Source organism: Lotus japonicus, chromosome 4, assembly GCF_012489685.1.
Source record: "Lotus japonicus ecotype B-129 chromosome 4, LjGifu_v1.2".
In the NCBI taxonomy this organism is placed as follows: Eukaryota; Viridiplantae; Streptophyta; class Magnoliopsida; order Fabales; family Fabaceae; genus Lotus; species Lotus japonicus.
Genome location: NC_080044.1, coordinates 73,338,674 through 73,364,995, shown reverse-complemented (window position 1 = coordinate 73,364,995; position 26,322 = coordinate 73,338,674). Strand labels below are relative to the sequence as shown.

At 35.4% G+C, this 26,322-nt stretch overlaps 2 protein-coding genes, 1 long non-coding RNA gene and 1 pseudogene across 3 annotated transcripts; 3 read left to right on the top strand and 1 right to left on the bottom strand.

Annotated features, from left to right (window-relative positions):
* Positions 1–1,520: 1,520 nt before the first annotated feature.
* On the top strand, positions 1,521–6,929 carry LOC130713331 (oxoglutarate-dependent flavonoid 7-O-demethylase 1-like). Its single transcript, XM_057563105.1, has 7 exons — positions 1,521–1,773; positions 2,349–2,586; positions 2,699–3,033; positions 3,241–3,471; positions 6,279–6,302; positions 6,444–6,562; positions 6,779–6,929. The coding sequence occupies exons 1-7, from the start codon at positions 1,543–1,545 to the stop codon at positions 6,927–6,929; spliced, it is 1,329 nt and encodes a 442-aa protein (XP_057419088.1). The 5' UTR covers positions 1,521–1,542.
* Positions 6,930–9,590: 2,661 nt separating this feature from the next.
* LOC130710346 (oxoglutarate-dependent flavonoid 7-O-demethylase 1-like) lies at positions 9,591–13,298 on the top strand (annotated as a pseudogene).
* LOC130710347 (uncharacterized) lies at positions 11,071–12,204 on the bottom strand. The gene is made up of 2 exons (XR_009010356.1): positions 12,067–12,204; positions 11,071–11,577 (listed from the first exon to the last, which is right to left on the bottom strand). It is a non-coding gene; the product is annotated as an uncharacterized LOC130710347 (long non-coding RNA).
* A 1,402-nt stretch (positions 13,299–14,700) lies between the features above and the next one.
* On the top strand, positions 14,701–18,169 carry LOC130710336 (oxoglutarate-dependent flavonoid 7-O-demethylase 1-like). The gene is made up of 4 exons (XM_057559560.1): positions 14,701–15,023; positions 15,254–15,501; positions 16,922–17,246; positions 17,658–18,169. The coding sequence occupies exons 1-4, from the start codon at positions 14,793–14,795 to the stop codon at positions 17,922–17,924; spliced, it is 1,071 nt and encodes a 356-aa protein (XP_057415543.1). The 5' UTR covers positions 14,701–14,792; the 3' UTR covers positions 17,925–18,169.
* The last annotated feature ends 8,153 nt before the right edge of the window (positions 18,170–26,322 follow it).

Here is a 26,322-nt window from a genome sequence, read left to right as displayed (position 1 = left end):
ACAATACTATGTGTGATCTAAACCTTTTTGGAGATGGGGCCGTGTTACCTTTCTTGGGGTACATGTGATTGTTTGCTGCCTGTGGTCCCTGCTTGCGTTCTTTTTTTAATTTTTGAAAGAGCACAAGTACAAACAATAAGAAGATGAAATACAAAGTAACATCACAAGAACAATAATACACTTTGGTAGAAATAGATCCACACAGGGAAAATACTCTCGCACAAGGCACAACTAAAAAGTGAGCCACCAAACTTATTGAATGTCTTGTTTAGTTTTTCTATATTAAATAGTTGATGTGACTATCTTTAATGTTTCCTGCATGCAGAAAGATAACACAGTGAAGAATTATAGGAACAAAGTGTTTCCTCATTTTGATCGGTTGGTGGTAATTTTTGGGAAAGATCGTGCCAATGGGAAAGGTGCAGAAGATCCTGCTGATGTTGTTGAGGACTTGGACAAAGAAGCTAAGACTCAAGGGAACAATATTACTGTTGAACATATGGAGGAAACTATTGGGTTAAGTGATGACGATATTCAAGATGTCACTCAAACAATGTCCACTAATCAAAATAAAGCTAAGGAGAAAATTACTCATTCTAAAGGTCGCAGGGCAAGGAAAAGGTTAAGAGGAGAAGATGTAATTGCCACTAGCATGGACAAGTTTGCCAACCAACTAGTGGAAGTTGTTGGAAAGTCTGCAGATAGGATAGGACAAATGGCTGAAAGTGTCAAGTGCATGGCTGAAGGTGTGAAAGTGGTGAAAGACTTTTATAATGTTTACCGCTATGCTTTTTCTTTATTTATGGTCTAGTATATGTGGTTTACTTGTGCTGATATGAAGACGTGAACCCATAGTTGTATCCAGGTCTGGTGCATAAGAGTGGGACGTTGGTTTTGGATGATTTTTTAGTGGGTGGGGATGTATTAATGGGTTGGTTATGTTGCTGAAAGAATATAATATATATATATATATATATATATGTGTGTTATGTATGTATATCTATGCCTAATATTTTTAATTGCTTTTGATAATATACGGTAAAGTACTTTAAAAAAAAAGTATTTATTATCTCAAAAGTTAATTCAATATGTCAAAATTTAAAAAAATTACGAAAGGGTATTTTTGTACAAATAGTTATTTTTTATACTATCCATCATTATTCATCGCGTCACCAAACGTAGGATTGTATTAAGTTAAACAATACGACATGTTATACAACGTCTCACTAAACGTTGTATAGTATTAAATTTTAATCAAGTCTTATACAATTAGGCCTTATATAATCAGATCTTATACTATCAGGCCTTATACTATACAGCGTATCAAACGGGTCCTAAAAAAATTTATTTAGTGTTATTGTCACGGGAAGGGGCAATTTATAAAAAAACAGTAAAAAAGTGAAATCGCCAATTATAATGGCAATTTACCCCAAAACTGTAGATAGCATTTAAAAGTACTCTAATACTCTATCTATGTTTAAAAGTCTACTAATTCATCTTCACCTTCTCAATTCCAAAAGCAACCAATCTTCCCATCAAGCTATGGAGGCAACTCCTCTTGCAGTGCCCTTTGTCCAAGTACTAGCAGAGGAGGGACTGACAAGAGTTCCTGAGCGCTATGTTCGTCCACAATATGACAGACCCATATTATCTACCACTGTTCCTTTACGCCAAGTTCCTATTATTGACCTTAGCAAATTATTATCCAAAAATTTCAAGGGACCTGAACTTGAGAGGCTACACCATGCCTGCAAAGAATGGGGATTCTTTCAGGTTCTCCTTTCCCCTTGTTCTGTGTTTCTGCTCTTTTTTTAAAGAATGAATTGTACAGAAATCATATTTAATTATTTGTATTTATTTTATCATATTAAAATTTATGATGAGTGAACTCTACCCAAAAAACTGGCTAGCTTAGGGGCAATGATTGCTTGCAGGACTGGACATCTACGAATCCATGATACACTTTGTTACCGTATTAGAATTTATGAAACCGTAACCCAAAGTCTTGCTAGCTTAAGGGTCAAGATCATGTATCTCTAAATGATGTCCTATTCATTGTTTCAGTAATGAGATTGTGTCATGTACTAAAAAACACTCATATAAGCTTATAAATGTCATATCTATGTTGAGACAAGAATAAGACATCATTTAGTGATAGATGATCTCAATCCCTAGTTAAAGGTGATCGAGGTGAGGATTATTGTACCATATATATATATATATATATATATATATATATATATATATATATATAAAAGCTTTGGCCATATCTCTAATGAATTATGTGGTAATTTTCAACATATCATGAAGCAAATGATTTAAGCTCTGATTTTGACTAATATTTATAGCTGATTAATCATGGAGTGAGCACTTCATTGCTGGAAAACGTGAAGAGAGGTGTTCGTGAATTCTTCAATCTTCCAATGGAAGAGAAGATGAAATTTCAGCAGAGACAAGGAGAAACGGAAGGGTATGGTCAGCTCTTAGTGTTTTCTGAGGATCAAAAACTTGAGTGGGGAGATATGCTTTACATGTTAACATTGCCACCAGAAATGAGAAAACCCCACTCACTCCCCAAATACCATTCAGGTTCTCTTTCTCTCTCATATTTGCTCTGCTTTTGTTTTTGTCCAAGAAAATGTACTACAAATTGTATATAAGTTTAAATATTGATTTATTCATATGTGTGAGTGTCTTGTACCCTGCAGAAATTATTTAGAGGCCTATTATGCAGAGATGAAAAAAGTTAATATGCAGATCCTTGAGCTAATGGCAAATGCCCTCTCAATAGACACCAAGGAAATGACAGCGTTATTTGCTGCTGGGACTCAAAAGACAAAGTTTAATTATTATCCTCCATGTCCTCAACCTGAGCTTGTCATTGGTATCAAACCTCATTCTGATCTTGGGGGCCTTACCATACTTCTCCAAGCCAATGAAGTGGAAGGTCTTCAAATTAAAAAAGATGGACAGTGGATTCCTATTAAACCCCTTCCTAATGCTTTCATCATTAACATTGGAGACATGTTAGAGGTAAGTATTTGTTATTCTGTACTTGTTTGGATGCAAATCAGAGTTTTCATTGAAGCTCATGTTGTGCATTTTCTAGTAAATAAGTTTTAATAATCTCTTAATTCAAAGTGAATGCACCATTAGGAGAACCTCTACAATATTTTTGCAGTTATTTTAACTATTTTAATACGTACTGCTTTGGACTTACCTTTCCCGCTAATTTGGCAGGTCATAACGAACGGAATTTATCGAAGCATTGAACACCGAGCAACTGTTAACTCTGTGATGGAGAGGATATCCATAGCCACGTTTAACAATCCCATTACAGAGTCAACTTTAGGTCCATTACCAAGCTTAATCACTCCAACAACACCAGCAGTGTTCAGAACAATCAATTTTGCAGAATATTTAAGAGGATACTTTTCAAGAGAAGTTTTTGGGAAATCATACCTTGCAAGGGTTTTTTGGGAAATCACTACTAAAAATTATACTTTTCACATCAGGGTTTTCACAACGGTGGAAATAATACCTGATGTGAAAGATAACACAGTGGCAATATTGAAATTATAGTGAACTTTTATGAGAGTTTTCACATCAGTTGGGAATATGTCTGATGTGAAAAGTAACTCGTAAATAGTTTTTACAATGGTTGATATAAAATTCGATGTGAAAGCAAGATGCGGTGGCATTTTTGAAATTTTAATAACTTACTTTTCACATCGGTTAGATTATAGCCGATGTGAAAAGTCCATCTTTTCTTTATTTTTCACATCGGTTAGAATATAACCGTTGGGAAAAGTACTTTTCACATCGGTTCGAATATAACCGTTGGGGAAAGGTACTCTTTTCTTTATGTTTCACATCGGTTTTTCTAAAACCGTTGGGAAAAGTCCCTCATTTCTCTGTTTTTGACATCGGTTATAATTAAACCGTTAGGAAATGCCCCTCCGTTCTTTAATTTTTTCACAAACCCTGAAACCCAAACGCGCACAAACTCACTATCAGCTCTCGCCATCACCTCTCGACGCCGCCATAAACTCTCGCTCTGGTGCGTTCGCCACCACCTCTCGCCGCCATCAACTCTCGCTCTGGTGCGTTTGCCACCACCTCTCGCCATCAACGCTGGTGCGTTCGCCATCACCTTTCGCCATCAGCTCTGGTTCGTTCGCCATCACCTCTCGACGCCGCTCCTGGTTAGATCTGGTGTTTATGGAAGCTCTCGACGCCGCTCCTGCTTCGACACTATCAAGGTAGTTTCTGAACTTTTAACTGATTTGTGTACTGATTTGAACTGATTTGAACTGGGTTTTGGGTTTTATGTACTGATTTGAACTGGGTCTCATGCTTAGGGAAATCGGTTTCCATCTGATTTGAACTGGGTCTCATGCTTAGGGAAATCGGTTTTGGGGTTTTGGGTTTTAGTTTCTGAACTTCTAATTTAGTTTTCTGGTTTCGACAGTCCTTTTCCTTCAATCTGCAACAGAGGATGCTGGAAATCGATTTCCATCTTGGGGAAATCGGTTTCCATTTGTTACTGGAATTCAAAATTTCTTGTGTAGGAACTAGTAGGAATTGGGAATAGATTTCGATGTGGGACTCTCATCTGCAACAGAGGATATTGGAAATCGATTTCCATCTTAGTAGGCTATTGATAGAGAAGTTATCATTCCTAAGGGTAGAGCATTGAAAAGAGGATGAAACTCTAAGAATAAGTTTCATTTTATAGATGGATCCATGTAGGAATCCTCAAGCTTTGATCCTAGCAATGATGCATGGGAGAGATGAAATGATGCACGTTTGGTTTATGACCTCAGTTACAGCTTCGATAGCTCAAAGCATCGTGCACATGGAAGTAGCTTCAGAGTTCAGAGGTTCATAAAGATCTAAGGGGAGAGCTTTCTCAAAGGGATATGATTAGAAGCAAGGACATGTAATTTAGCTCTTTACTGGTTTGCATGACAATACTAATGTGGTTCAATCTCAAGAATTGCTCATGAATCCATTTCCTATCATGAATAGAGATTTTTTTCTAGTTCTTCAACATGAGACCAAAACTGTGGTCCAGTTGTGGAAGAATTAAAATAGATACTAATTAGTGTACAGCAATCAAGGAAGATACTAATTAGGTGATTGTTGAAAGGGCTGAGAAGAGTGATGTTCCTGATATTGATAAGAAAAAGTTAGTATCTTCTATTCCTTGTACAGAGAAGTTGTGTCTTTTGGCATAGTTTATGAACTCTGATTTTCTTTTTAGTATGATTACCTTATCATGCTTTACCTGGTTGAAGTTTTGATGTCAGATAGAATTGTACCTGAATTCTGAGTTCTGAACTAGCAAACCTTGTGGTTCTAGTTTCATTTGGTTGAGTTGTTGAGGGTAGAAGTTAAACATGGTAGAACCCAATTGTCAATTGGATTTCTTTGTTGTTTCCAATTTTTTGTTAACCTTCTGTAGTGTTTGACACACTGTATAATTCATACTTAATTATTGCAACCTTATGTTGATACCATATGTTTTGGGGATGGAGGTAGCAGTTTAGTTGAGTTGTGTGTTCAAGTGTTCATTGATACGACTTAAAAGAAATAATGGCCTGTTGTAGTTAGTGAAGAAAAAGAAGTTTGTTTATGTTAAATATACTTGTATGCGGCCTCTAAGCAAATAAGAACTTTGTGAATCCTTTTAAATTTGATCTTATATCCATGGGGGGTCAGTAATTTGTACCTTGAGTTGTTGTGGTGTAAAAAATGTTTTCATTATGCTTCTTTGGTGTTCAATGCATGGACTCTGATGTTTTTTTCTCTAGCAAATATGGCAAAGTAAGTTGATGAGCTTTATAATCCCCCCTGCTTGGTTTGATGAGGATCCACAATTTTGTAGTCATTTATCAAATTTATTCTCTTACAAAATATACAAATAAAATGTAGTAGTCCCCTATGGTCAACAACGGTGATGATTGTCTGGTCTTTAGTATCCTAATTTTATTATTGTGAAGATGAATAGCCTCTTCCAATGCTAATGTACATTTTTATGCCTTATAAAACTTCTAAATTAATGTATCTTGGTAGGTGCTTAGCAATAAGTTTTTTATAAATGAAGGGATTGTATTGTTGACGAAATAACCTGGTCTTAAACTGTGTTTCAAATGATGATAAGAGAATCTTTTGTTTTCTAGTTTAGATAGTCTTTTTCTTTTGGCTTTGTAATGGCCTTGTAATGACTCCATTTGCTTTTGTTTTTATCTTACCTTTCTTTTGATACTTTGCAGAAGCTTGGCACCTGTTGTGGAAAGGTACTTAGCTTGAGTTGAAAAAACAGTAGCAGCTGAGTTGTTCTGGAAAGGTACTATCTAATATTCACAGCTCGCACCGCTAACCAGTTTCTTTAAAAGTTGTATTCATTTTGATTTTGAGTTTCTTCAATGAATTTTTAGGCCGCTTCGTCTCAGATTTACACCTCTATCATATATGTCTTCATAAGTACCCTCTATTTTTACCTCACACTACTACTAGTTCCTGTTTCTGCACTTTTCTGTGACTTTGTTTACCAAGGGTAAATAAGGTTCATTTAAATAATATAACTCTTGTATTATTTTAAACTATCTGTGATATTGATGGAGAGAATAGTATGCTGATGTGCTGCGTTAGTTTATTATAGCTAGAATCTGTGAATCATGTAACATTTTTAACAATCTATTGTTGATATATGCTAATGTGCTGCGTTAGTTGATTAAAGCTTTTCCACTGTTTTGCAAGTGATATATTCCAGATTGATGCTGCTGATGCTTGTTTCTGCGCTTGGACATCCTATGATTGGTGCTGCTAATGTGAAATTTGGTTTCTGCTATACCACTGCCATATCACCACTAGTTTTCAAGCTGAAGGGAATTTCAATTCTTCTTGTGGGTACCTTGTTATAGTCAATGGGATACTCATGTCTTTAATTTGCTGCACTTGTTACTGATGTAGATGTTTTTACATCTTTTTATTTCTTGTGCTTTTGTGCATTTGTCTCTGCACATTTTTAGTCTAGTTTTTGATTCACTTAGTCTTTGTTTTGGCTATGCTACTCGTTGTTTAGCTGAAATACTAATTAAAACTTTAGTGATATCAAACTCTAATATTAGTTTGGTACCATTCACTTCATTTCTTCATCATTTCTTTAGCACTTTGCTGATCTATATATATTTGGCAATGCATGATCAATTATCACTTATCAATAAATTTCTCTTTTCAAAAAAGATTGGTGATGTAAAAAATTCAGCTCAAATTTCTAAAAAAAAAGCGCAAAAAAATAGAAAAAAAAGAGATCTCACATCGGTTAGAATATAAGCTGATGTAAAATATGTAAAAAAAAATCGAGAATTTACATCGGTTATTTGCTCTCAACTGATGTGAAAACATGACTTTTCACATCGGTTATTTGCTCTAAACCGTTGTGAAAACATGACTTTTTACATCGGTTATCTGCTCTCAACTGTTGTGAAAACATGACTTTTCACATCGGTTATTTAACGCGACCGATGTGGAAAATTACTTTTCACATCGGTTGTATACCCGATGTGAAAAGGTTGGGACATACCACATCACCTTTACCCACATCGGTTGCAAACCGATGTGAAAAGTACTTTTCAACCGATGTGAAAAGTCTTTTTTATAGTAGTGTTGATAGCATAAGGATTGAAAATGGAAAAGAAAATGACTCTTATAAAAGTTAATTATACGGTACAAAAGCTTCTATGTTTAGCAATTAAATTCAGTTGAACTTATGTATAGACATGTGTATTGAGGTTATCTTCAGTTAAGGGTGTTTGTGAGGAGGGTTAGGGCGATTTGAATTTATCTTTCATTTGACCCTAAATATTGATCATGTCAATTTTTAGACTCAAAACCATCTCTAAACTTGTAAAAAATCGATGAGGTGTGAGTTTTTTAAAGACCTGGTCATAAGATGACAGAACAAGTTGGCCCGGAAGACAAATTAAGAAATTATAATCCTCCATGCACAATTCTAACAAAGCCAGATATGTTTTGAAGCAAGTGAGTAAGGGGTTGAGATGGGTTTTACTCGTCTCTCATCTGATCCTAACAATTGATCGAGTCCAGCTTTTAAACTCGAATTGTCCCTAATTGAACCAGGAGTTGAAGAAAACTGAACCGGATCATCTGCACCTTAATGTTGTTAAGTCAAGCACGGAACATGAATGGAATAGTTGAATAAGCTATCTACAAAGGCTATGTTTGGCATGTCATTTCAGCTAGCTTATAGCTTATTTGACTAGCTTAAAGCTTATTTGACTAACTTAAAAGCTATATAAAAGTGTTTGGTGAATGAGCTTATTTTAGTAGCTTAAAGCTTTAAGCTATAAGCTATCTGAGGTAGCTTATAGCTTATTGAATTTATTGTCATTTTTATTCTTATTATTTTATTAAAATTCCACCATATAGGTTTTAATGTTAAAATAAAATAAGTAAAAATTAATATTATATTTTTCAGATGATTTTTTTTGTTCCTTCGAAAAACCTATTTTTAAGATGATAAATAAATTGAGTAAAATTAAAATATTTAAAGTTATAATAATTTTAATATTAATATCCTATAGGTATTAATGTGAAAATAAAGAAATGTTAAATATAAAAATAATTACACAATTATGTGATTTTATGTCATTTTACAATTTCAGCTTGTTCAACAACTAGTTTTACCAAACATTTTTGTTACAATTACGTACTTTTCAGCTTTCAGCTAGCTTATGAACTTTCAGCTATGAGCTAGCTTTTCAGTTATCAGCTAGCTTTTCAGCTTTTAGCTAGCTTATCAGCTAAACGTGTCAAACATAGCCAAAATCAAAACATATCCAAAATCATGGCACATGTTCAACGAAGGCAAAAAAAATTATACAAATAGCAACAACCTTTTATTATATAACTAAGTGGGTAAATGTAGTGATTGAGCACTTCATCGCTTAAGCAAGTTGTTGAGGGTTCAAATCTTAACTCTTGTCAATGAAAAAAGCTCCATGGCCAAATTTTTACCGTTTAATGCGCACATTATAAAGTGAGAGATTAGTTACACAACTACCCAATGTGAACATACTTTGGTGAAGAAAAAAATATACATGAGTAACATATGTCGTGTACTTTCTCCAGCCAAGAAACCAAAAAGAAAAATATAGGAGTAAAATTCAAACATTACGGGCCTGTTTGATAGCAGTTTTAGTTTTCAGTTTTTAAAACAGTTTTCAGAAACAATTCTTAAAAACAGTTTTCAGAAGAAGAAAACAGTTTGAATGACATGTTTTCGAACACTTAGAAAACTGATATCTGAAAACTAAAAACTGAAACTGAGAACATCTTTTACCTGTTTTGGTTTTTTAGTTTTAAAAACTGAAAATGAGAACTGTTTTCAAAAACTGTTTTTGAAAACAGGTCTTACCAAACAAACTGTTTTGGAAACAGTTATCAAACAGGCCCTACAATGTTAAGTTTGAACTTTGAATAAATACATCAGCACAAAGAAAATGTAGTATAACTTAGTGTATAAGAAGAGTATTGTCTATGTCCTACGATCATATGTAACTGCAGAGGGTGTACCAAGTCTTAGCTATGGCACCAAGCTCTCTTCCAGTGCCCTCTGTCCAGGAGATAGCAAAAGAGGCATCGTCCAAAGTTCCAGAACGTTATGTTCGTCCAGATCACGAGCGTCCAATATTATCTACCATCACTAGTCCTTTACCTGAAGTTCCTGTGATTGACCTAAGCAAATTGCTGTCCCAAGAATTTAAAGAATCTGAGCTCAAGAAGCTAGATTATGCATGCAAAGAATGGGGTTTCTTTCAGGTTTTTCTTTTTTTGCCTTTCAAAAAAAATTACTTCTTTTTCTTGTGGACAATTATTTGTGATACTTGTTATTCATCTGATTCAATCATATACAGGACATAGAATTATGTTGTTGTTTTATATGAAGTGTAATTTTAATCATAAAGTACATGATTTAATTACCAACTTAATTTTGAGTTTTGACTATTATGGGTGTTGATTATAGTTGATTAATCATGGAGTCAACGAGTCATTGGTGGAAAATGTGAAGTTAGGGGCTGAAAAATTCTTCAAACTTCCAATGGAAGAGAAGAAGAAGTTTGGGCAGAAGGAAGGAGATGTGGAGGGATATGGTCAAGCCTTTGTTGTCTCTGATGAACAGAAACTGGAGTGGGCTGACATGTGTTTCATGCTCACTTTGCCATCATACCAAAGGAAACCACACTTGTTGCCAGAGGCGGAGGCAGGAATTTCATAAGGGGGTGACTAAGATTTAAATGAATATTATTTGTAAGAAAATTCCAATTCCTATCAAATAAAGAATGTGTAAAAAAAAAGGTATTTTTGGGAGAATAAAAAATTAGTTTGAGTGCAAGAGATATTAACCGCGCATAAGTATTTTGGTGATAACAAAAAATCATATTCAACCAAAAAAACTATAACTGTGTGTTATTTCTTTGTTTGTTACTCTCTAGCCTTTGCTATTGTTTCTCAGTTTTTTTTATCGGTCAAACAATCATATTAAAGGAAGTACTAGGTGTAAGAACAAATGAAAAAGGTACAATATTTTTGTTTTTTAGAAAGCGAAAAATTTTATTAGATGGCATGGTCAATAATACAAATAACACTCAATAAAGTGAGCATAATCCCCCAATAAAACATAAAAAAAAGTACAATATTGTTAAAAAGTAATTCAGAAGTGATTAGCTTGAATTTTCCAATGCAGGAAAAAAAAAGTGATTAGTTTGTTAAGCTAGTGACAGGTGTATGTTGAGGTGTCACTCCTTAATAATAGATAGTTGAACAAGCCTTATATAAGGCAGAATTGATGTATTGTTACTTTAGTTGTGAATAGATATTTTTTTCAATTGAGAATTCTCTCATCTCTTCTCTCGGTTACTCTCTATTTCTCTTTACTGTTATCTTGTTTATGTTATACCTTCTCCTACAAATAATGCAAAACAGCAGAGAAATAGAAAGAAGAAAAAACCATAGGAAAGATAGTGTTGTAGGTAAAACAGAGAAAAAAAGAAGTAAGAACATAGATGTCCCAAAAGCAATTCACAGAGGAATTACAAAATTAGTCAATTCTAGTTTCCATAAAGAAGAAAAATTGCAGCCTTCAAACAGAAAGACACTGGCAGGAACAAATAAAAGCACCCTACAATAAATGATTCAGCCAAGGAGGCAAGCTTAATCCACGAAAGTGCTAGCAGTGGACCCAAAACCAGCGCAATTACAACAGGGAAAGGTAGATTGAAGGGTGTGTTTGCCATTCATAGAGAAAAGAGGCAGTGCCAACCCTTAACAGAAGGAAAAAGAAAAACGAGTATACAAAGGAGAAAGGGATAAAAAACCATGGGACAAACTCTAAAAAGCCAGGGGTGACTAAGCAGGGGGAAGTCACCCCTGTGGCTCCGCCTCTGCTTGTTGCCCTGCCTCCCCTTACCATTCAGGTTCTGTTCCTCTCTGTCTCACATCCCCTGCTCATTGTCCTGACAAAATTTGTTTTTACTCTCATAGGAGTTGCTGAATTAAATAAATGTAGGGACTTTCTGTCATGATCATGGATATAATTTAAAACATGGAGAGAGTTGGTAGTACCCAGATTTTTCTTAGAATATTGATACCCTTAGTCCCTAATCATATTCAATTAAAGCATGGGGCACACAAATAATCAAGCCAGCACAATTATAATTAAGCATGATCCTTATCTCTTTAGGGGTAACAAATTGAAAGTTTGAAACTAAATAATTTTACTTTATCCTTGCATAAGTTGAATTTTCGACCGAGATGTATAAGTCCCTTTGTGAAAAATACTAAATTGTAATACTTTCAAGGTCAAATGTAAGAAAAAAGTTAAACTACTAGCTAGTACTACCTAATCAATTCAAAGTTTCAATTACTCATTTTTTTGTCCCCTCCAATTGGTGAAGAAAAGAAGAAAAAAAATCATAACTAGAAAAGTAACAAAACATATAAATTATTCATGGTTGTAGGGAGGATTTAGAGACTTACTCTACAGAATTGAAAAACCTTGCAATCCAGATACTTGATCTTATGGCCAATGCTCTAACAATTGACACCACAGAAATCAAAGAGTTATATGGCGAAGGAGTTCAAACAATGAGGATGAATTATTATCCACCTTGTCCACAACCAGAGCTTGTGATGGGACTCAATCCTCATTCTGATGGTGGTGGCCTCACCATTCTTCTCCAAGCCAATGAAGTGGAAGGGCTTCAAATAAAAAATGCGGATTGTGGATTCCAGTTAAAGCCCTTACTAATGCTTTCATCATCAACATTGGAGACATGTTGGAGGTAATTTTTTTTTTATAAGTCAAACTTGTATTAAAACTTGGAGTACAAGCGGTTTCTTTGATAATATGCTACATCAATACTTATTTACAATTTGCTAACATACTAATTAACTTCTTTTCTGTGGATTTTTTTTTTTGTTTATAAGCATTCATGTTATGCAAGGAATTAGTAATTCTCAACACACTTATTTAACTCACATTGGTTCACCTAGGTTGATGTTATGTAATACTTGGGCAAATTATTTTATAATGGAGATTATATGTGTTACAAGCACTACTCAAATTCTTTTTTTGTCGTCCCAAAAGCTATTACATAAGACTTTTCCTAAATTGAGATTTAGCTTTATAATCAATTGTAGAATGATTTTTAAAGATGCAGTATTTATGAGTTGCAACAATTTTCTAATCTTTTACAATGCTCATTATTTGATTTGGCAGATGATGACAAATGGAATTTATAGAAGCATTGAACATCGAGCTATAGTCAACTCAGACAAGGAGAGACTTTCTATAGCCACATTTTACAGCCCTGGTAGAGAGGGAAATTTATGTTCTGCACCAAGCCTTATTACTCCAAATAATCCAGCAGTTTTCAAAACAATGAGTGTATTAGATTACGCTAAAGGATACCTTGCACGGGAACTCCGAGGAAAATCATTCCTCAACAGCATGAGAGTCCAAATTGAAACAGAGGAAAGTTCAAACTTTAAAATTGAGAAGAATTGAAAATTCAGCACCCATTAGATAAGTTCAATTCAGAGCCTTGGATAGTCTCTTTTCTCCGGTTTCATTAAAAATAAGCTTGTTAACATGCATACCAACATGTGCTATCATGTTTGTATATTTTTCATTATGTAAAAGTGTGTTTAGAAAATTCATGGTCGTAGATGTTATTTTGTTAAGTAAAAGTATATCAAGTGTTGTTTTACATGACTTTCACTCCAAATTTATGAGGATACCCATCATATTATGTCGTTCGTAATAATTTATCTCTAAAAGTCATTTCATTTTATTCTATCCAAACAACACTCAATTTTTAAACTTACTTTATCACATCATTAATTTGCAAACCAAAATTAATTCTTTTAAACTTAACTATTTCAAATTTTAATCATATTAAACTTAACTTTACCCAATTGTAAGAACAGATGAACTCTAAGTAATGACATGGCAACGGTTATTCTTAATATGGGAATTGACACACTACCCAAAAAAAAGTGATTTTTAATGGGTTTCCTATTTACGTTAAATGACGGTTTATAACCCCCACTAAAAGCATCAACAACTATGGTAATTTTACTAGCGGTTACAAACCCACAGCTGAGCTCCACAAAATGCATCAGAAAATGTCAATTTGGGTATGCCTAGATCTTCCAACCAATTTACCATGAAAGCTTATCTAAAATGTAGGTATGCACTGATCCTAGCTACAGTTTATTTTAAGGCATTTTCACACAAGAAAATTGCAGTTCCAATTTTTTTTTATGTGAGTCTAATTATTTTACCAATTTTTAATATCATAGATTTCCCCTCAACAACATAATCAACCAAATTCTATCAACATAATCATCATAAATTTTACATCCCTTATTTTTAAAGGATCTTACATATCCAAACGTGCAGCTGGTAAGTGATAGCATGTCCCAAGATTCAGTACAAGAAAATCGGACATCAGAGGTGAACATTTGCGGCGGTTTAATTGAAACTATTTTCACTTTGAGATTGTTTTTGCGGCCGTTAAGCCAACCACTACGGATCACACACACATAGTGGCAGTTCATTATCACTTAGAGGCGGTTATTGATTAATTGGGGGCGGTTCTACTAGCGGAGGTTTTGTGCACCGCTGCTAAATGATAATCAGTATAAAAAAATCAAATCAATCCTTGGGTTTCGTCTCACTTTGGCTGAACCTTAAAACCTCTTGTTTGTCTCATTCTCCCAAAAACATATTTAACATTTTATTATATAAAGAGTAATAGTTTAACATAGTGGTTTACCACTTCGTAAGTAAGCAATTTGAGGTTTGAACTCCAACTCTTACTAATAAAAAAACTTTTTGGCCAGCCTCGTATTATTGCTTATGTACTGATTGTAAAGCAAAAAATTAGTGTCATGACTACCCGTGGGTAGAGATATTTTAATCAAGAAAAATATTACAGGAGTAATATATGCCGTCCCAAACATATATATAGGCTTCCATAGTTCCATGCCCACTTGATTTTTTTTTATGCATTTGCTAAGTTAAAAAAAATATATGCCGTCTACCTTCTCCAGCCAAGTAAACCAAAAAATATAAAATTAAAGGAGCTTGACAGGTTGGTGCTGCAAAATAAAATGTAGTATAACTCATACTGTATAAGAAGAGCATTGTCTTAGTCCTACGATCATATGTGATTGCAGAGACAGACAAAATCTTAGCTATGGAATCAGTTTCTCTTCCAGTGCCCTCTGTCCAGGAGATAGCAAAAGAGGCTTTGACCAAAGTTCCAGAGCGTTATGTTCGTCCACATCACGAGCGTCCAATATTATCTACCATCAATACTTTACCTCAAGTTCCTGTGATTGACTTTGCCAATTTTTTGTCTCAAGATTTCAGACAATCTGAGCTGAAGAAGCTTGATTATGCATGCAAAGAATGGGGTTTCTTTCAGGTTTGTTAATCATCAATCTATACTATGTGTATGATCTGCCTCCATATATCATTTCCTTCTTTTTTCTTGTGGACAATTATTTGCATGTGATATTTGTTACTCATCTGATTCAATCAGATACATGACATAGAATTTTGTTGTTGTTGCATAACAAGTGTAATTTTAATCATAAAGTACATGATTTACCAACTTGTATTTTGAGTTTTGAGTATTATGGGTGTTGATTGTAGTTGATTAATCATGGAATCAACGAGTCATTGGTGGAAAATGTGAAGTTTGGTGCTGAAAATTTCTTCAACCTTCCTATGGAAGAGAAGAAGAAGTTTGGGCAGAAGGAAGGAGACGTGGAGGGATATGGCCAAGCCTTTGTTGTCTCTGATGAACAGAAATTGGAGTGGGCAGACATGTGTTTCATGCTCACTTTGCCATCACACCAAAGGAAACCACACTTATTGCCCTGCCTCCCCTTACCATTCAGGTTCTGTTCCTCTCTGCCTCACATCCCCTGCTTATTGTCCTCACAAAATTTGTGTTTACTCTCATAGGAGTTGCTGAATTAAATAAATGTAGGGACTTTCTGTCATGATCATAGATATAATTTAAAATATGGAGAGTTGCTAGTATATTAGTATACCCAGACTTTTTCGTAGATTATTGATACCCTTAGTTCCTAGTCATATTCAATTAAGAGAAGTGCTTCTTAGTAAGAATGGATCTAGTACAAGAAACATAAAATTAATCTTGTTTGTTTAGGCTGAAAACTATCTCAATATAATTTTATCTTTTGATTATGTATTTATGTTTTTAAAAAGATTAGAGTGTTGTCTTTAGTCTTTACTCGTGACTTTCGTCTCGTACCAAATAGAACTACTCTTCATGGAACACACAAATAATCAAGTCAACACAATTAAGCATGAACTTTATCTCTTTGAGGGCAAAAAATTGAAACTAAATAATTTACTTTATCCTTGCATAAGTTGAATTTTTGACCAAGATGTATAATTCCCTTAGTGAAAATTACTATTACTTCCATTGTTATTTAACTGTTCAGAGACAAGAAACACACATATTAATGATTATTTTATTAATTTCAGAAAAAATATTACTATTTGTTTTCAAATTTTACACTTTAAAATTTGTTTTATCTTCCCTCATTTATTTCTCATACAAAGAAATTATTAGGAAAAACATCATTTGTTCTCTTGAAAAATGTTAAGTGAACAAATATATACGAAAAAAAATATTTCAAAGTTAACAGTTACTCCCTCCGTTCCACCAAGATTGATTTTTAAGGTTGTGACACAAAGACTAAGATGACAATTAGTATAATGTTATTGTACTATCCTTATTTAATTTTACTAGTACTATGTACAATAATTAAATTCTACTTGAATAGAGAAGAATGTAGTTAATAAAGAATTGTAGTTGGTTGATATGAGAAGTGATAAGTGAGAGAAAATTTATTAAATGAGGGTATAGGTGGAAAAATTAGCAAAAAATGCATTGGATTTTTAAAACAACAAACATTTTGGAATATTGAAAAAAGGTACAAAACAACAATCTTTGTGGAACGGAAGAAGTAATTAGAAACAGGGATAATAAATTGTAATACTTTGAAGGTCAAATGTAAGAAAAAAGTTAAACTATATTACCTAATTTTTTTTTATAAGCCAAAGATGTATTAAAAGGGAGTACAAGGGGTACTCCAACCCTTAATACAAAAGATAGAAAGAAAAAAGTTAAACTATTACCTAATAAATTCCAAAGTTTCAATCACTCATTTTTTTCCCCATAGGTGAAGAAAAGAAGAAAAAAAAAATTCATAACTAGAAAAATAACAAAAATTAAAACATATAAACTATTCATGTGGGTGGCCTGATTTCTTTATTTGGTTGTAGGGAGGACTTAGAGACTTACTCTGCAGAATTGAAAAACCTTGCCATCAAGATACTTGATCTTGTGGCCAATGCTCTAACAATTGACACCACAGAAATCAAAGAGTTATTTGGCGAAGGAGTTCAATCACTGAGGATGAATTATTATCCACCATGTCCACAACCAGAGCTTGTGATGGGACTCAATCCTCATTCTGATGGTGGTGGCCTCACCATTCTTCTCCAAGCGAATGAAGTTGAAGGGCTTCAAATAAAACATGGCGGATTGTGGATTCCAGTTAAACCCGTTACTAATGCTTTCATCATCAACATTGGGGACATGTTGGAGGTAATTAATTGTTCTTTGACAATAAGCTACATCAATACTTAATTACAATTTACTAACATATTAAATAATAATTTTGTTTATAAGCATTCATGTTATGCAAGGAATTAGGTGTAATTCTCAAGACACAATCACATGGGTACACATGGAGTATTTTACAATAAAGATCATATGTGTTCGAAGAAATACTAATAGCTTGGATCAAATTCTTTATTGTCAGCCCAAAAGCTATTACATAAGATTTTTCCTTGTGCTTCTTTTCATTATATATTGCTTGCTTATAAAAAAAAACATAAGATTTTTCCTAAATTTAATTTTAGTTTGTAAAATGATTTTCAAATATGCAGTACTTATGAGTTGAACAATTTTCTAATCTTTTACCATCCACACTGCACGTACTGTTTGATTTGGCAGATAATAACAAATGGAATTTACAGAAGCATTGAACATCGAGCAACAGTCAACTCAAACAAGGAGAGACTTTCTATAGCCACATTTTACAGCCCTGGTATGGAGGGAAATATAAGTTCTGCACCAAGCCTTATTACTCCAAATAATCCAGCAGTTTTCAAAACAATTAGTGTATTAGATTACTATAAAGGGTACCTTGCGCGTGAACTCCGAGGAAAATCATTCCTCGATAGCATGAGGGTCCAAAGTGAAGAGGAGAAAAGTTCTTAGAACTTTAAAATCGATTGGTATAAGAAATTTCAACACCCATTAGATAAGTTCAATTAAGAGCTCATTTGGATAGTCTCTTTTCTCCGGTTTCGTTAAAAAAATGCGTGTTAACATGTGCTATCATGTTTATATATTTTTCATTAAGTAAAAGTGTATTTAGAAAATTCATGGTTGTAGATGCTATTTTGTTGAGTAAAAGTGTATCAAATGTTATTTTACAAGATTTTCCAGTTTGAGACTCCAAATCTATGTTATTATGTCGGTTGTAGTAACTTTTATCTAAATGTCATTTCATTTCACTTTATTCGTCTATCCAAACAACACTCATTTTTTAAATTTACTTTATCACATAATTTGCAAATTGATATGGTTAGTTGGTTGGAAGATTTAGGCATACCCAAATTGACATTTTCTGATGTATTTTGTGGAAGAATAGCTGCCGATTTGTAACCGCCAATAAAATTACCATAGATGACCATAGTTGATGCTTTTGTGGCTGTTAATGTGGTGGTTCAGCCGCCAGTAACTGCTTCTAGCATATAAGCGATTGGAGAACAATCGCCACAAACATCTTTGTGATTTCTCGGTAAACGTTTAGTGGAGGTTAAAGATCGTCATAATGTGAAGAAAAAACCCCATTAAAATCACTTTTTGTAGCTAGTGTATCAATATATAACTTTTTTTCCAAATTGAATCCCATATTAAGAATAAGAGTTGCAATGCCAATACTTAGGGTTCATGTGTTCTTATAATTAGGTAAAGTTAAGTTTGATATGATTAAAATTATGAATAATTAGCTACAATATATTTATTGGCATTTTCACACAAGAAAAATGCAGTTTCAATTTTTTTTATGTGAGTCTAATTATTTTACCAATTTTTAATAGCATAGTGCATAGATTTTCCCCTCAACAACATAATCAACCAAATTCTATCAACATAAATATTACATCTCTTATTTTTAAAGGATCTTAGATCAACTCCAACGCTGGTTTCTTAGACCAGGTGGATATGCTAAGAAACCGTTTCTTATTTTTTGCAGCATTGGAGTTGATCTAGGTGGCAGTTTTGGGTTCTTAACTACAGTGCAGAGTTCCTTGTGCAAGGAACCCTGCTTTTTGGTTTCTTAAAATTAAAAACTAATATTTTCTCTCACCAAAACCCAACTGATTTCAGTGGGAAAACAACAGAATGAAAATGAAGGTAAGAAGATGATGAAATTGAACATAGCACATAACACAAAAATGATAATCAAGATGAACATAATTTTTTTGAATATAACAGAACATGAAATTTACATAATAGAACACCAGAGGTTTTTTTACATGAAAAAAAATAATAAAAAAACATAATCTTGATCTTGACTGAGTAGCTCTGATCTGCAAAGAGAGCTTCTGAAATCAACAAGCTTGGACCACCGATCAAGCTTGGGGGGCGATCTGGTGGCGGTGGTGGAGCGTGGCGCTGGAGGAAAGCTTGCATGTCTCCGATCCAGGTGTTTGAGGGGCGATCTGGATCCAGTTTGAAGCTTTGGTGGCGGTGAGGTGGGTTTCGATGGCGGTGAGGTGGGTTTTGGTTGCGGTGAGGTTGCAGACAGAAGGAGGACCTGGAGGAAGACAGAAGAAGAGAAGAGGACAGGAAGAAGAAGAAAAGGGGAGGAGAAAGGAGGAAGAAAGGGAGAGAAGAGGAGCGTGAAGGGAGAAAAGGAGAGGAAGAAGAAGAGGGTGCGGCTAGGGTTATGGAGAGTGAGAAAGGAAAAGAAGGTTTATATAGTGGGTGACCTGCTTAGCAGGTCAGCCCACTGTTATTGACCGGTTATAGCCGGTTTCTGCCCGTTTGGGGGTGGTTTAACCGGTTAGACCGGTTTTTTTTAAAATTTAATTATTTTAAATATTTAGTAAAATTAAATTTAAATTAAATTCGTGTAAATATTAATTAAATTATTTTTAAGTTGAATTATTGATTTAGTATTAAATTTTAAATTTAAATTGGGTGAAAATAAATATTATTAATTTATGTTGTATGGTGGGACACGAGTGAGACCCTTCAAATAGTAATTTAAGAAACCATGGGTTGGAGCAAAATTTGCTTCAGTTCCTTAAGTCTGATGTGGCAGTACGGGCCCACCGGAATAGTGCAAAATAGTGCCGAATAGTGTGTTAAGAAACCAAATAAGAAATTGTGGGTTGGAGTTGCTCTACATATCCAAACGTGTAACAGTGTGCGTGCAGCCGGTAAGTGATACCATGCACAAAAATTCACTACAAGAAAATTGGACATCATGCATAGGCGGACAATTTGCGGCGGTCGTTATCACTTAGAAGCGGTTATTGATTAATTGGGGGTGGTTCAACTTGCGGCGGTTTCGAAAGCGCCGGTAAATGAAAATGATTAAAAGAATCAAATTAAATCCCGGGGTTTAAAACCTCTGGTTTGTTTTCTCCTGAAACCCCAAAAACATTTCGTGAATCTAGCTTGAAAATCGTCGATTGCTGCTCTGATCTCTGGCTTTCGCCGCGGTTCTCGCCGGCAACCACTTCAAGCTTCACCTCAATGCGCTTGCGCCGCCGACTCCAACTGCTTAGGCGACTCCAAACTGCAGAAGCCTCTTGCTCACTTTCTTGGAGGTAACTTCCGCTCTATCTCTTGCGATTTAGTATTCGTGTGAGTGTGAATCGAAGCCCGGTAAACTAGGTTCTCGCAGAGTGTGGAGAATCTCTGAGTCTGCGTTAGGAAAGTAAAAAGCAAGTGTTTGAGTAGTGGAAAACACTACTATCGTTGATCTATGATCTTTTTTTTTTTTTGATAATTTGACCTATGATCTTTTAAATGCGTATTTATTTTAGGAGTTGATTTTAATGTCAACCCTATAGATATTCATGTCATCCCCTTCCGCACTTTCAATGTGCGGAATGTATAATTTGTTATAAGTGCAGTCACTGTAATTGACTCCCGCGCATTTAAGTGCGGTAAAATTGTGTGGCGAGAAAACGAATAGGGGTGACATTAAAATCAGTTCCGATTTATTTGTTAGACTGTTAGAGCTCAAATGTTTTAAGTTTCACCACTTAATATGTAGATTTTCCAGAATGAGCTAAGCTCAAGTTTGTACATTCGCTTTGCTTTGCCATTCTAGATTCTCCTTTATTTGAATCTTGTGATGAGTGCTATAGACAACAGTTTGTAAGGAAGATTGGTTCACTTATTTTAGGCTGAACAGCTATGATTGATCACTGATCAGTTCTTTGGCAGTTAAGAATTGGCAACTATATTCATTTAAATATTTTTTGTTTCGTTTTGTTATGTGGATTTGAATGAATTGGCAACTTATGCTGGAACCCTACTTTTTATGTTGACAGAGTGCAGTCTATGAAGGTGTTGCTTGGAAGAAGTAAACATTTTGGTAGGCCAAAGGTATAAAACCACTTTGTTATAATAACAAGGTGTTCTCCCTTTCTTCCATTCTTATATGATGAACTCAATCATAATATTTGTCCAAAATATAGGGGCAAAGCAACCCAACATCTTGTCTCTGCTGATGATGTTGATACATTACTTGTCATTGAAGTCCAGCCTCTGGGATAACAGGAAACGCAAGGTTCTTTTTTTTTCTCTCACATAGCATATATCAGTCATACACATGTTTGCGAGGATTTATTGAAGTGTTATAAAGTGGCTTGTATTTAGTTATGGCTTTGTTTGATATGTAACCCATTAGCCCTCCCTAAAAGGCAGCACAATGACCTGACAAGGAAGTAAGAATTTCAATTTAGAAGGCTTACTGCACTTTTGGTCCCCCCACTTTAATCAAATGTGTGAGTTTGGACCTTAACAAAATTTATTAGCAGTTTTCGTCCCTCACGTTTAGTGGCGTTTGCAATTTTGATTTTCCGTCCAAAACTGTTAAAAGATTTAACAGTTTTCTGAGAAAAATTAATAAAAAAACAAAAATGATGAATTTTCATCTTCAACCTCCATGCTCACCTTCTTCTTCTTTTTCTGAAAGTTGAATAAGACCAATTCATAAGGCCGAACAACATAGCTAGCAGACATTGAATACTATCCCATGAGTAGCATTTCTCACTGGAGAAATCAAACAAAGTTTAGTAATAACTTAACTAATTAAAACAGTACAATGTGGTAAGTATAATTGTTCTTCGTTATGTCCAAATAGTAAATAGTGATTAACAAATAAATTTTTAACAATGATATCCACAACATAAAGGGGCAAAGAATAGAGAAGTGAGAAAAAGGCTACAAAGGCAGAATCATCGAAACTCACCAGAGACGTGGAGCAGTGGAGGTGTTTCTCTCGCTGCTTCGAGAGAGAAATGGAGAACATTAGAAACAAATCGCTGGGTTTATTCTACCTTCTTCTTAGACCTATAAATTAATTATTCCAGAACAGCAAGACGAACCCAGAAATAAGCAAAACCCACGGTAACAAGAATCAAGCAAATGCCTCATTCCAGAAACCATTCAACCCATAAACCTCAGAAACCAACAAACCCAGAAATCCCTTCACCAAAAAAACCCATAACACACCCTTACTTCAGATCGGACGACGTAGATCCTGGGTCCAATGGAAGCGAGACGCGCGTGGGAAACGAGGGAGTAGAAGCTCTCTAGGGAGACCACGTCGTTGCAGGGGAGGAAGAGGGAGGGGTTCCATTGGAATAGAGGAGGGTGACGGAGACGAGGCCGAGGTCGATGGCGGCGAGAGCGAGGGCGGAGTGGCGGAGGTCGTTAAGCCTTTAAATTTTTTTTTTTTTGTTTTTATTAAAAAAATCCAGAAAACCGTTAAATCTTTTAACAGTTTTGGACGGAAAATCAAAATTGCAAACGTTAGTAAACGTGAGGGACAAAAATTGCTAATAAATTTTGTTAAGGACCAAAATCTCACATTTGATTAAAGTGGGGGACCAAAAGTGCAGTTAAGCTAATTTAGAAGGAGAGTAGTGGAATAAGTAGGCAAATTTTTAGGCTAATGCATACTCATCAGTTTGAGAAGTCATTGGAATAAGTAGTTAAGCTTTTGTTCACCTCCGATTGTTCCTGTTGCTGTTGGGATGTTCAGTTTCATTCTTTGTTCATGTTCCCTTTCTGTCCCTCTACAAATCCACTGTTTAGTTGAAAAAGGAAGTTGCTGAAATGTGTGACACAGGACCCTTCGGAGGAATTGACTTAAGATTCAAGACTGGGCCAATGTTTGTGGGTGAATCACTAAAATAGTTTATTGAGTTATTCTCTTTCGCTATTTGTAGTCAGATTCAGAAATGCAGAGTCAAATAGAGAAGGCTTTTTATAGTGGACATACTTCATATAAAGTAGTTTTCTTAATTGTTGAGTTTCCTTTGACATTAGTGTCGAATTCTTTTTTTACTTTTGACCCTTAATGGAGAATTCCAACACCAACAGTTATACATAAATATTTTTGGTTTGATATTGCACATTGGACATCCTGATATATGCGAACCAACCACATTGGCCATCAAGAAGGAAGGCTACAGTATCAAATGCAATGGACCAAATGGAGTTGTATGGTGGTAAGTTCTACTCTCTACTATTCTATTCTACTAAAACCATAGCAGAGCAATAAAGACAAACTAGAAAAAAAGATAAACTTTTCCAATATTTCCTTCCTTTCTGGAATCTTCAATACAGCTCATATATCATTGGTCACTTGAGAATAACTAGCCTTACACTTGTCATAATCCTACTCTCTCTTAATTCTTATTATTTAGGTACTGTGTAGTTGTTCCACCACTTGGGCCGTGTGATCACTCTCTTGGGCCTGGAGCTCTCAGTTATGGGGAGCCCATCAGAATTGGAGCTATCAATCCCCTGATCCTCAAGAGGAGACTTGTCCTCAAGTCTTGGTTGAGTCACGTGATTCCCATTGTGTGGAGGAGGGGGAGTTAACGTGTTTGGGGTCGGTTTTCCAAGCAGATTGGAGTCTTTGACCAGGGGACAATTGGGAGATGTTGGGACAATAGCTTCACGAGCCTGAGGAAGAGAAAGGGGTGTTGGGGACGCGCGAGTGGTGATAGGGTGATTGGGAGTTGTGTCTGATGGGATGAGACTTGGGCTCTTTAAAGCTGATTGAATCACTTCAGATTGAATCACTTCAGAATTTCATGTGCATTCAAAACTTCCTTCTCTCCATATTCATTAACCTCTGTTCCTTTTTTCTTCTCTGTTACCGATGAGAGAGCCTCATCCCCTCTATTTGCAGCATAATTTTCGCTATATTCTTCCTCTGAGGCTGGAGAAGAAACGCTCCCTGCGTTGGTATCTTCAGCAAGGGCCTTGTTCTTGTTCTCTTCTGGTGAAGGAGGCAAAGCTACTGCAGCTGGGACCTCAACAAGGATATCGTGAGCTAGAGGGGGCAAAGGGGCAAAGTGCAGAAGGATCTCCATGAAAAACCTTGAGCAAAGAGACGTGGAACACATTGTGCAACTTGCTAGTTGGTGGTAAGTCCAGTTCATAGGCCACGGACCCAATTCGGCGTTTCACTCGGAAGGGACCATAGAAACGTTTTGCAAGCTTGTTGCTCAACCTATGAGCAAGGCTACGTTGGCGGTACGGCTGTAAACGGAGCAAGACCCAAGCATTTTCCTCAAAGGTAACTTCTCTTCTGCTCTTGTCCTTTTGTATTTTCATTCGGTGTTGAGCCCGTTGAAGGTTGGCTTTTAAGGACTCTAATATCTGGGTCCTTTGCTGTAATGACTCATCCAGGGACTGAATAGCTGAGCTTCCAGGAACATAAGCTAACAAGGAAGGTGGCTGTTTTCATATCAGCTTGCAAGGATGAAGAAATGGCAGCGAGCTTGCCATCAATGGCAGCAAGCACCTCTGGAGAAAGGGGTGAGTCTGTAGGAGGCATGAGCAACAAGATGAAAGCACCAAAATGGTGGTAAGTTCTACTCTCTACTATTCTATTCTACTAAAACCCTAGCAGAGCAATAAAGACAAACTAGAAAAAAAGATAAACTTTTCCAATATTTCCTTCCTTTCTGGAATCTTCAATACAGCTCATATATCATTGGTCACTTGAGAATAACTAGCCTTACACTTGTCATAATCCTACTCTCTCTTAATTCTTATTATTTAGGTACTGTGTAGTTGTTCCACCACTTGGGCCGTGTGATCACTCTCTTGGGCCTGGAGCTCTCAGTTATGGGGAGCCCATCAGAATTGGAGCTATCATTGTAATCACTGAAAAAATTTCACCGACCACCAGCGTATGATGTCTTATTCTTCGATTTTGTTTTGAAGATTTTGGCTAGTTGGAATTGGGATCAAGTTATTGATTGGTTTAGGGAAGTTATTTAAAACAAATTCTAGCAGTTATTCTGTGAAATGTCTCTATTTGTTTCTAAACATAAATTTTTCTGTATTATTTCCTCTCACGCCAAGATTCCTAAAATTATATGCATAAGCTAATCTTGGAAGAGTTGTGCATAAATAATTTCCTAAAAATATATGCATAAACAAATTCTAGCAGTTATTCGATCCTTGCTGCCTCATCTTTCAGACTAGCTTGACTGATTTTTTTGTGCAGATCCAGTGCAAGAATCATTCTCTCTGTCTCAATTATTATCTGGTGCATCCACACTTTTTAACAACATCATTGGCCTCTTAATGTCTCCGTCAGGTCCTAATTGTTGTCAATGAGTTCTGGCATTGGGGGAGGCTGTCATCCACCGCGAGCACAGTGAGATGCACAATGAGCAGGGGAAGGTGACCCTTTGTACAAATGGTAGTTGGGTTCCTCATTTGAATAGGATTGGAGGAGCAGGTACCGTGTACTCCGTGACCAGGATGGACGTTGGATATCTGGATTGTCAGTACTTTTGGTGAGGGGGATCTACTCCTTGCAGAGCTTCTTGCAGTCTACACTAGTCGTCATCATGTTTGGGATTTGAGGTATATAGTTCTTGCTTGCCACTCTGACTGTATATATGGAGGTTGTGGAGCTTCTTGTGAATAAGAGATGTGCAGAGTTATTGGCAGCGGGATCTAATCTTCAGGGTTAGGGATATGCTGAGATGGAACTTGATTGTGTCTTTTTGTCACATTCCTAAGGACCTCAACCAGGTGGAAGATGAGTTAGCCCAACAAGTTACTTGGGAGAGTATTCTTTTACACGTTTGGAAGTTCCCTCCTTCCACGGTCCTTTCTCTCCTTTGTCAAGACTTATTCGTGTAGTCTTTGTCTTGTTAAAGAAAAACAAAACCTTAAATAAAAAGTAAAAAATTAAAAATAAATACGTAAGAAAATGTTACATTACCTAAACCCTCATTATTATAAGCATCCTTGTACCTTAAGACAATTGAATTGTCTATATAGGTGGAACGTTCTTTTCTTGCATCATAATATCATTTATACTAGTGTT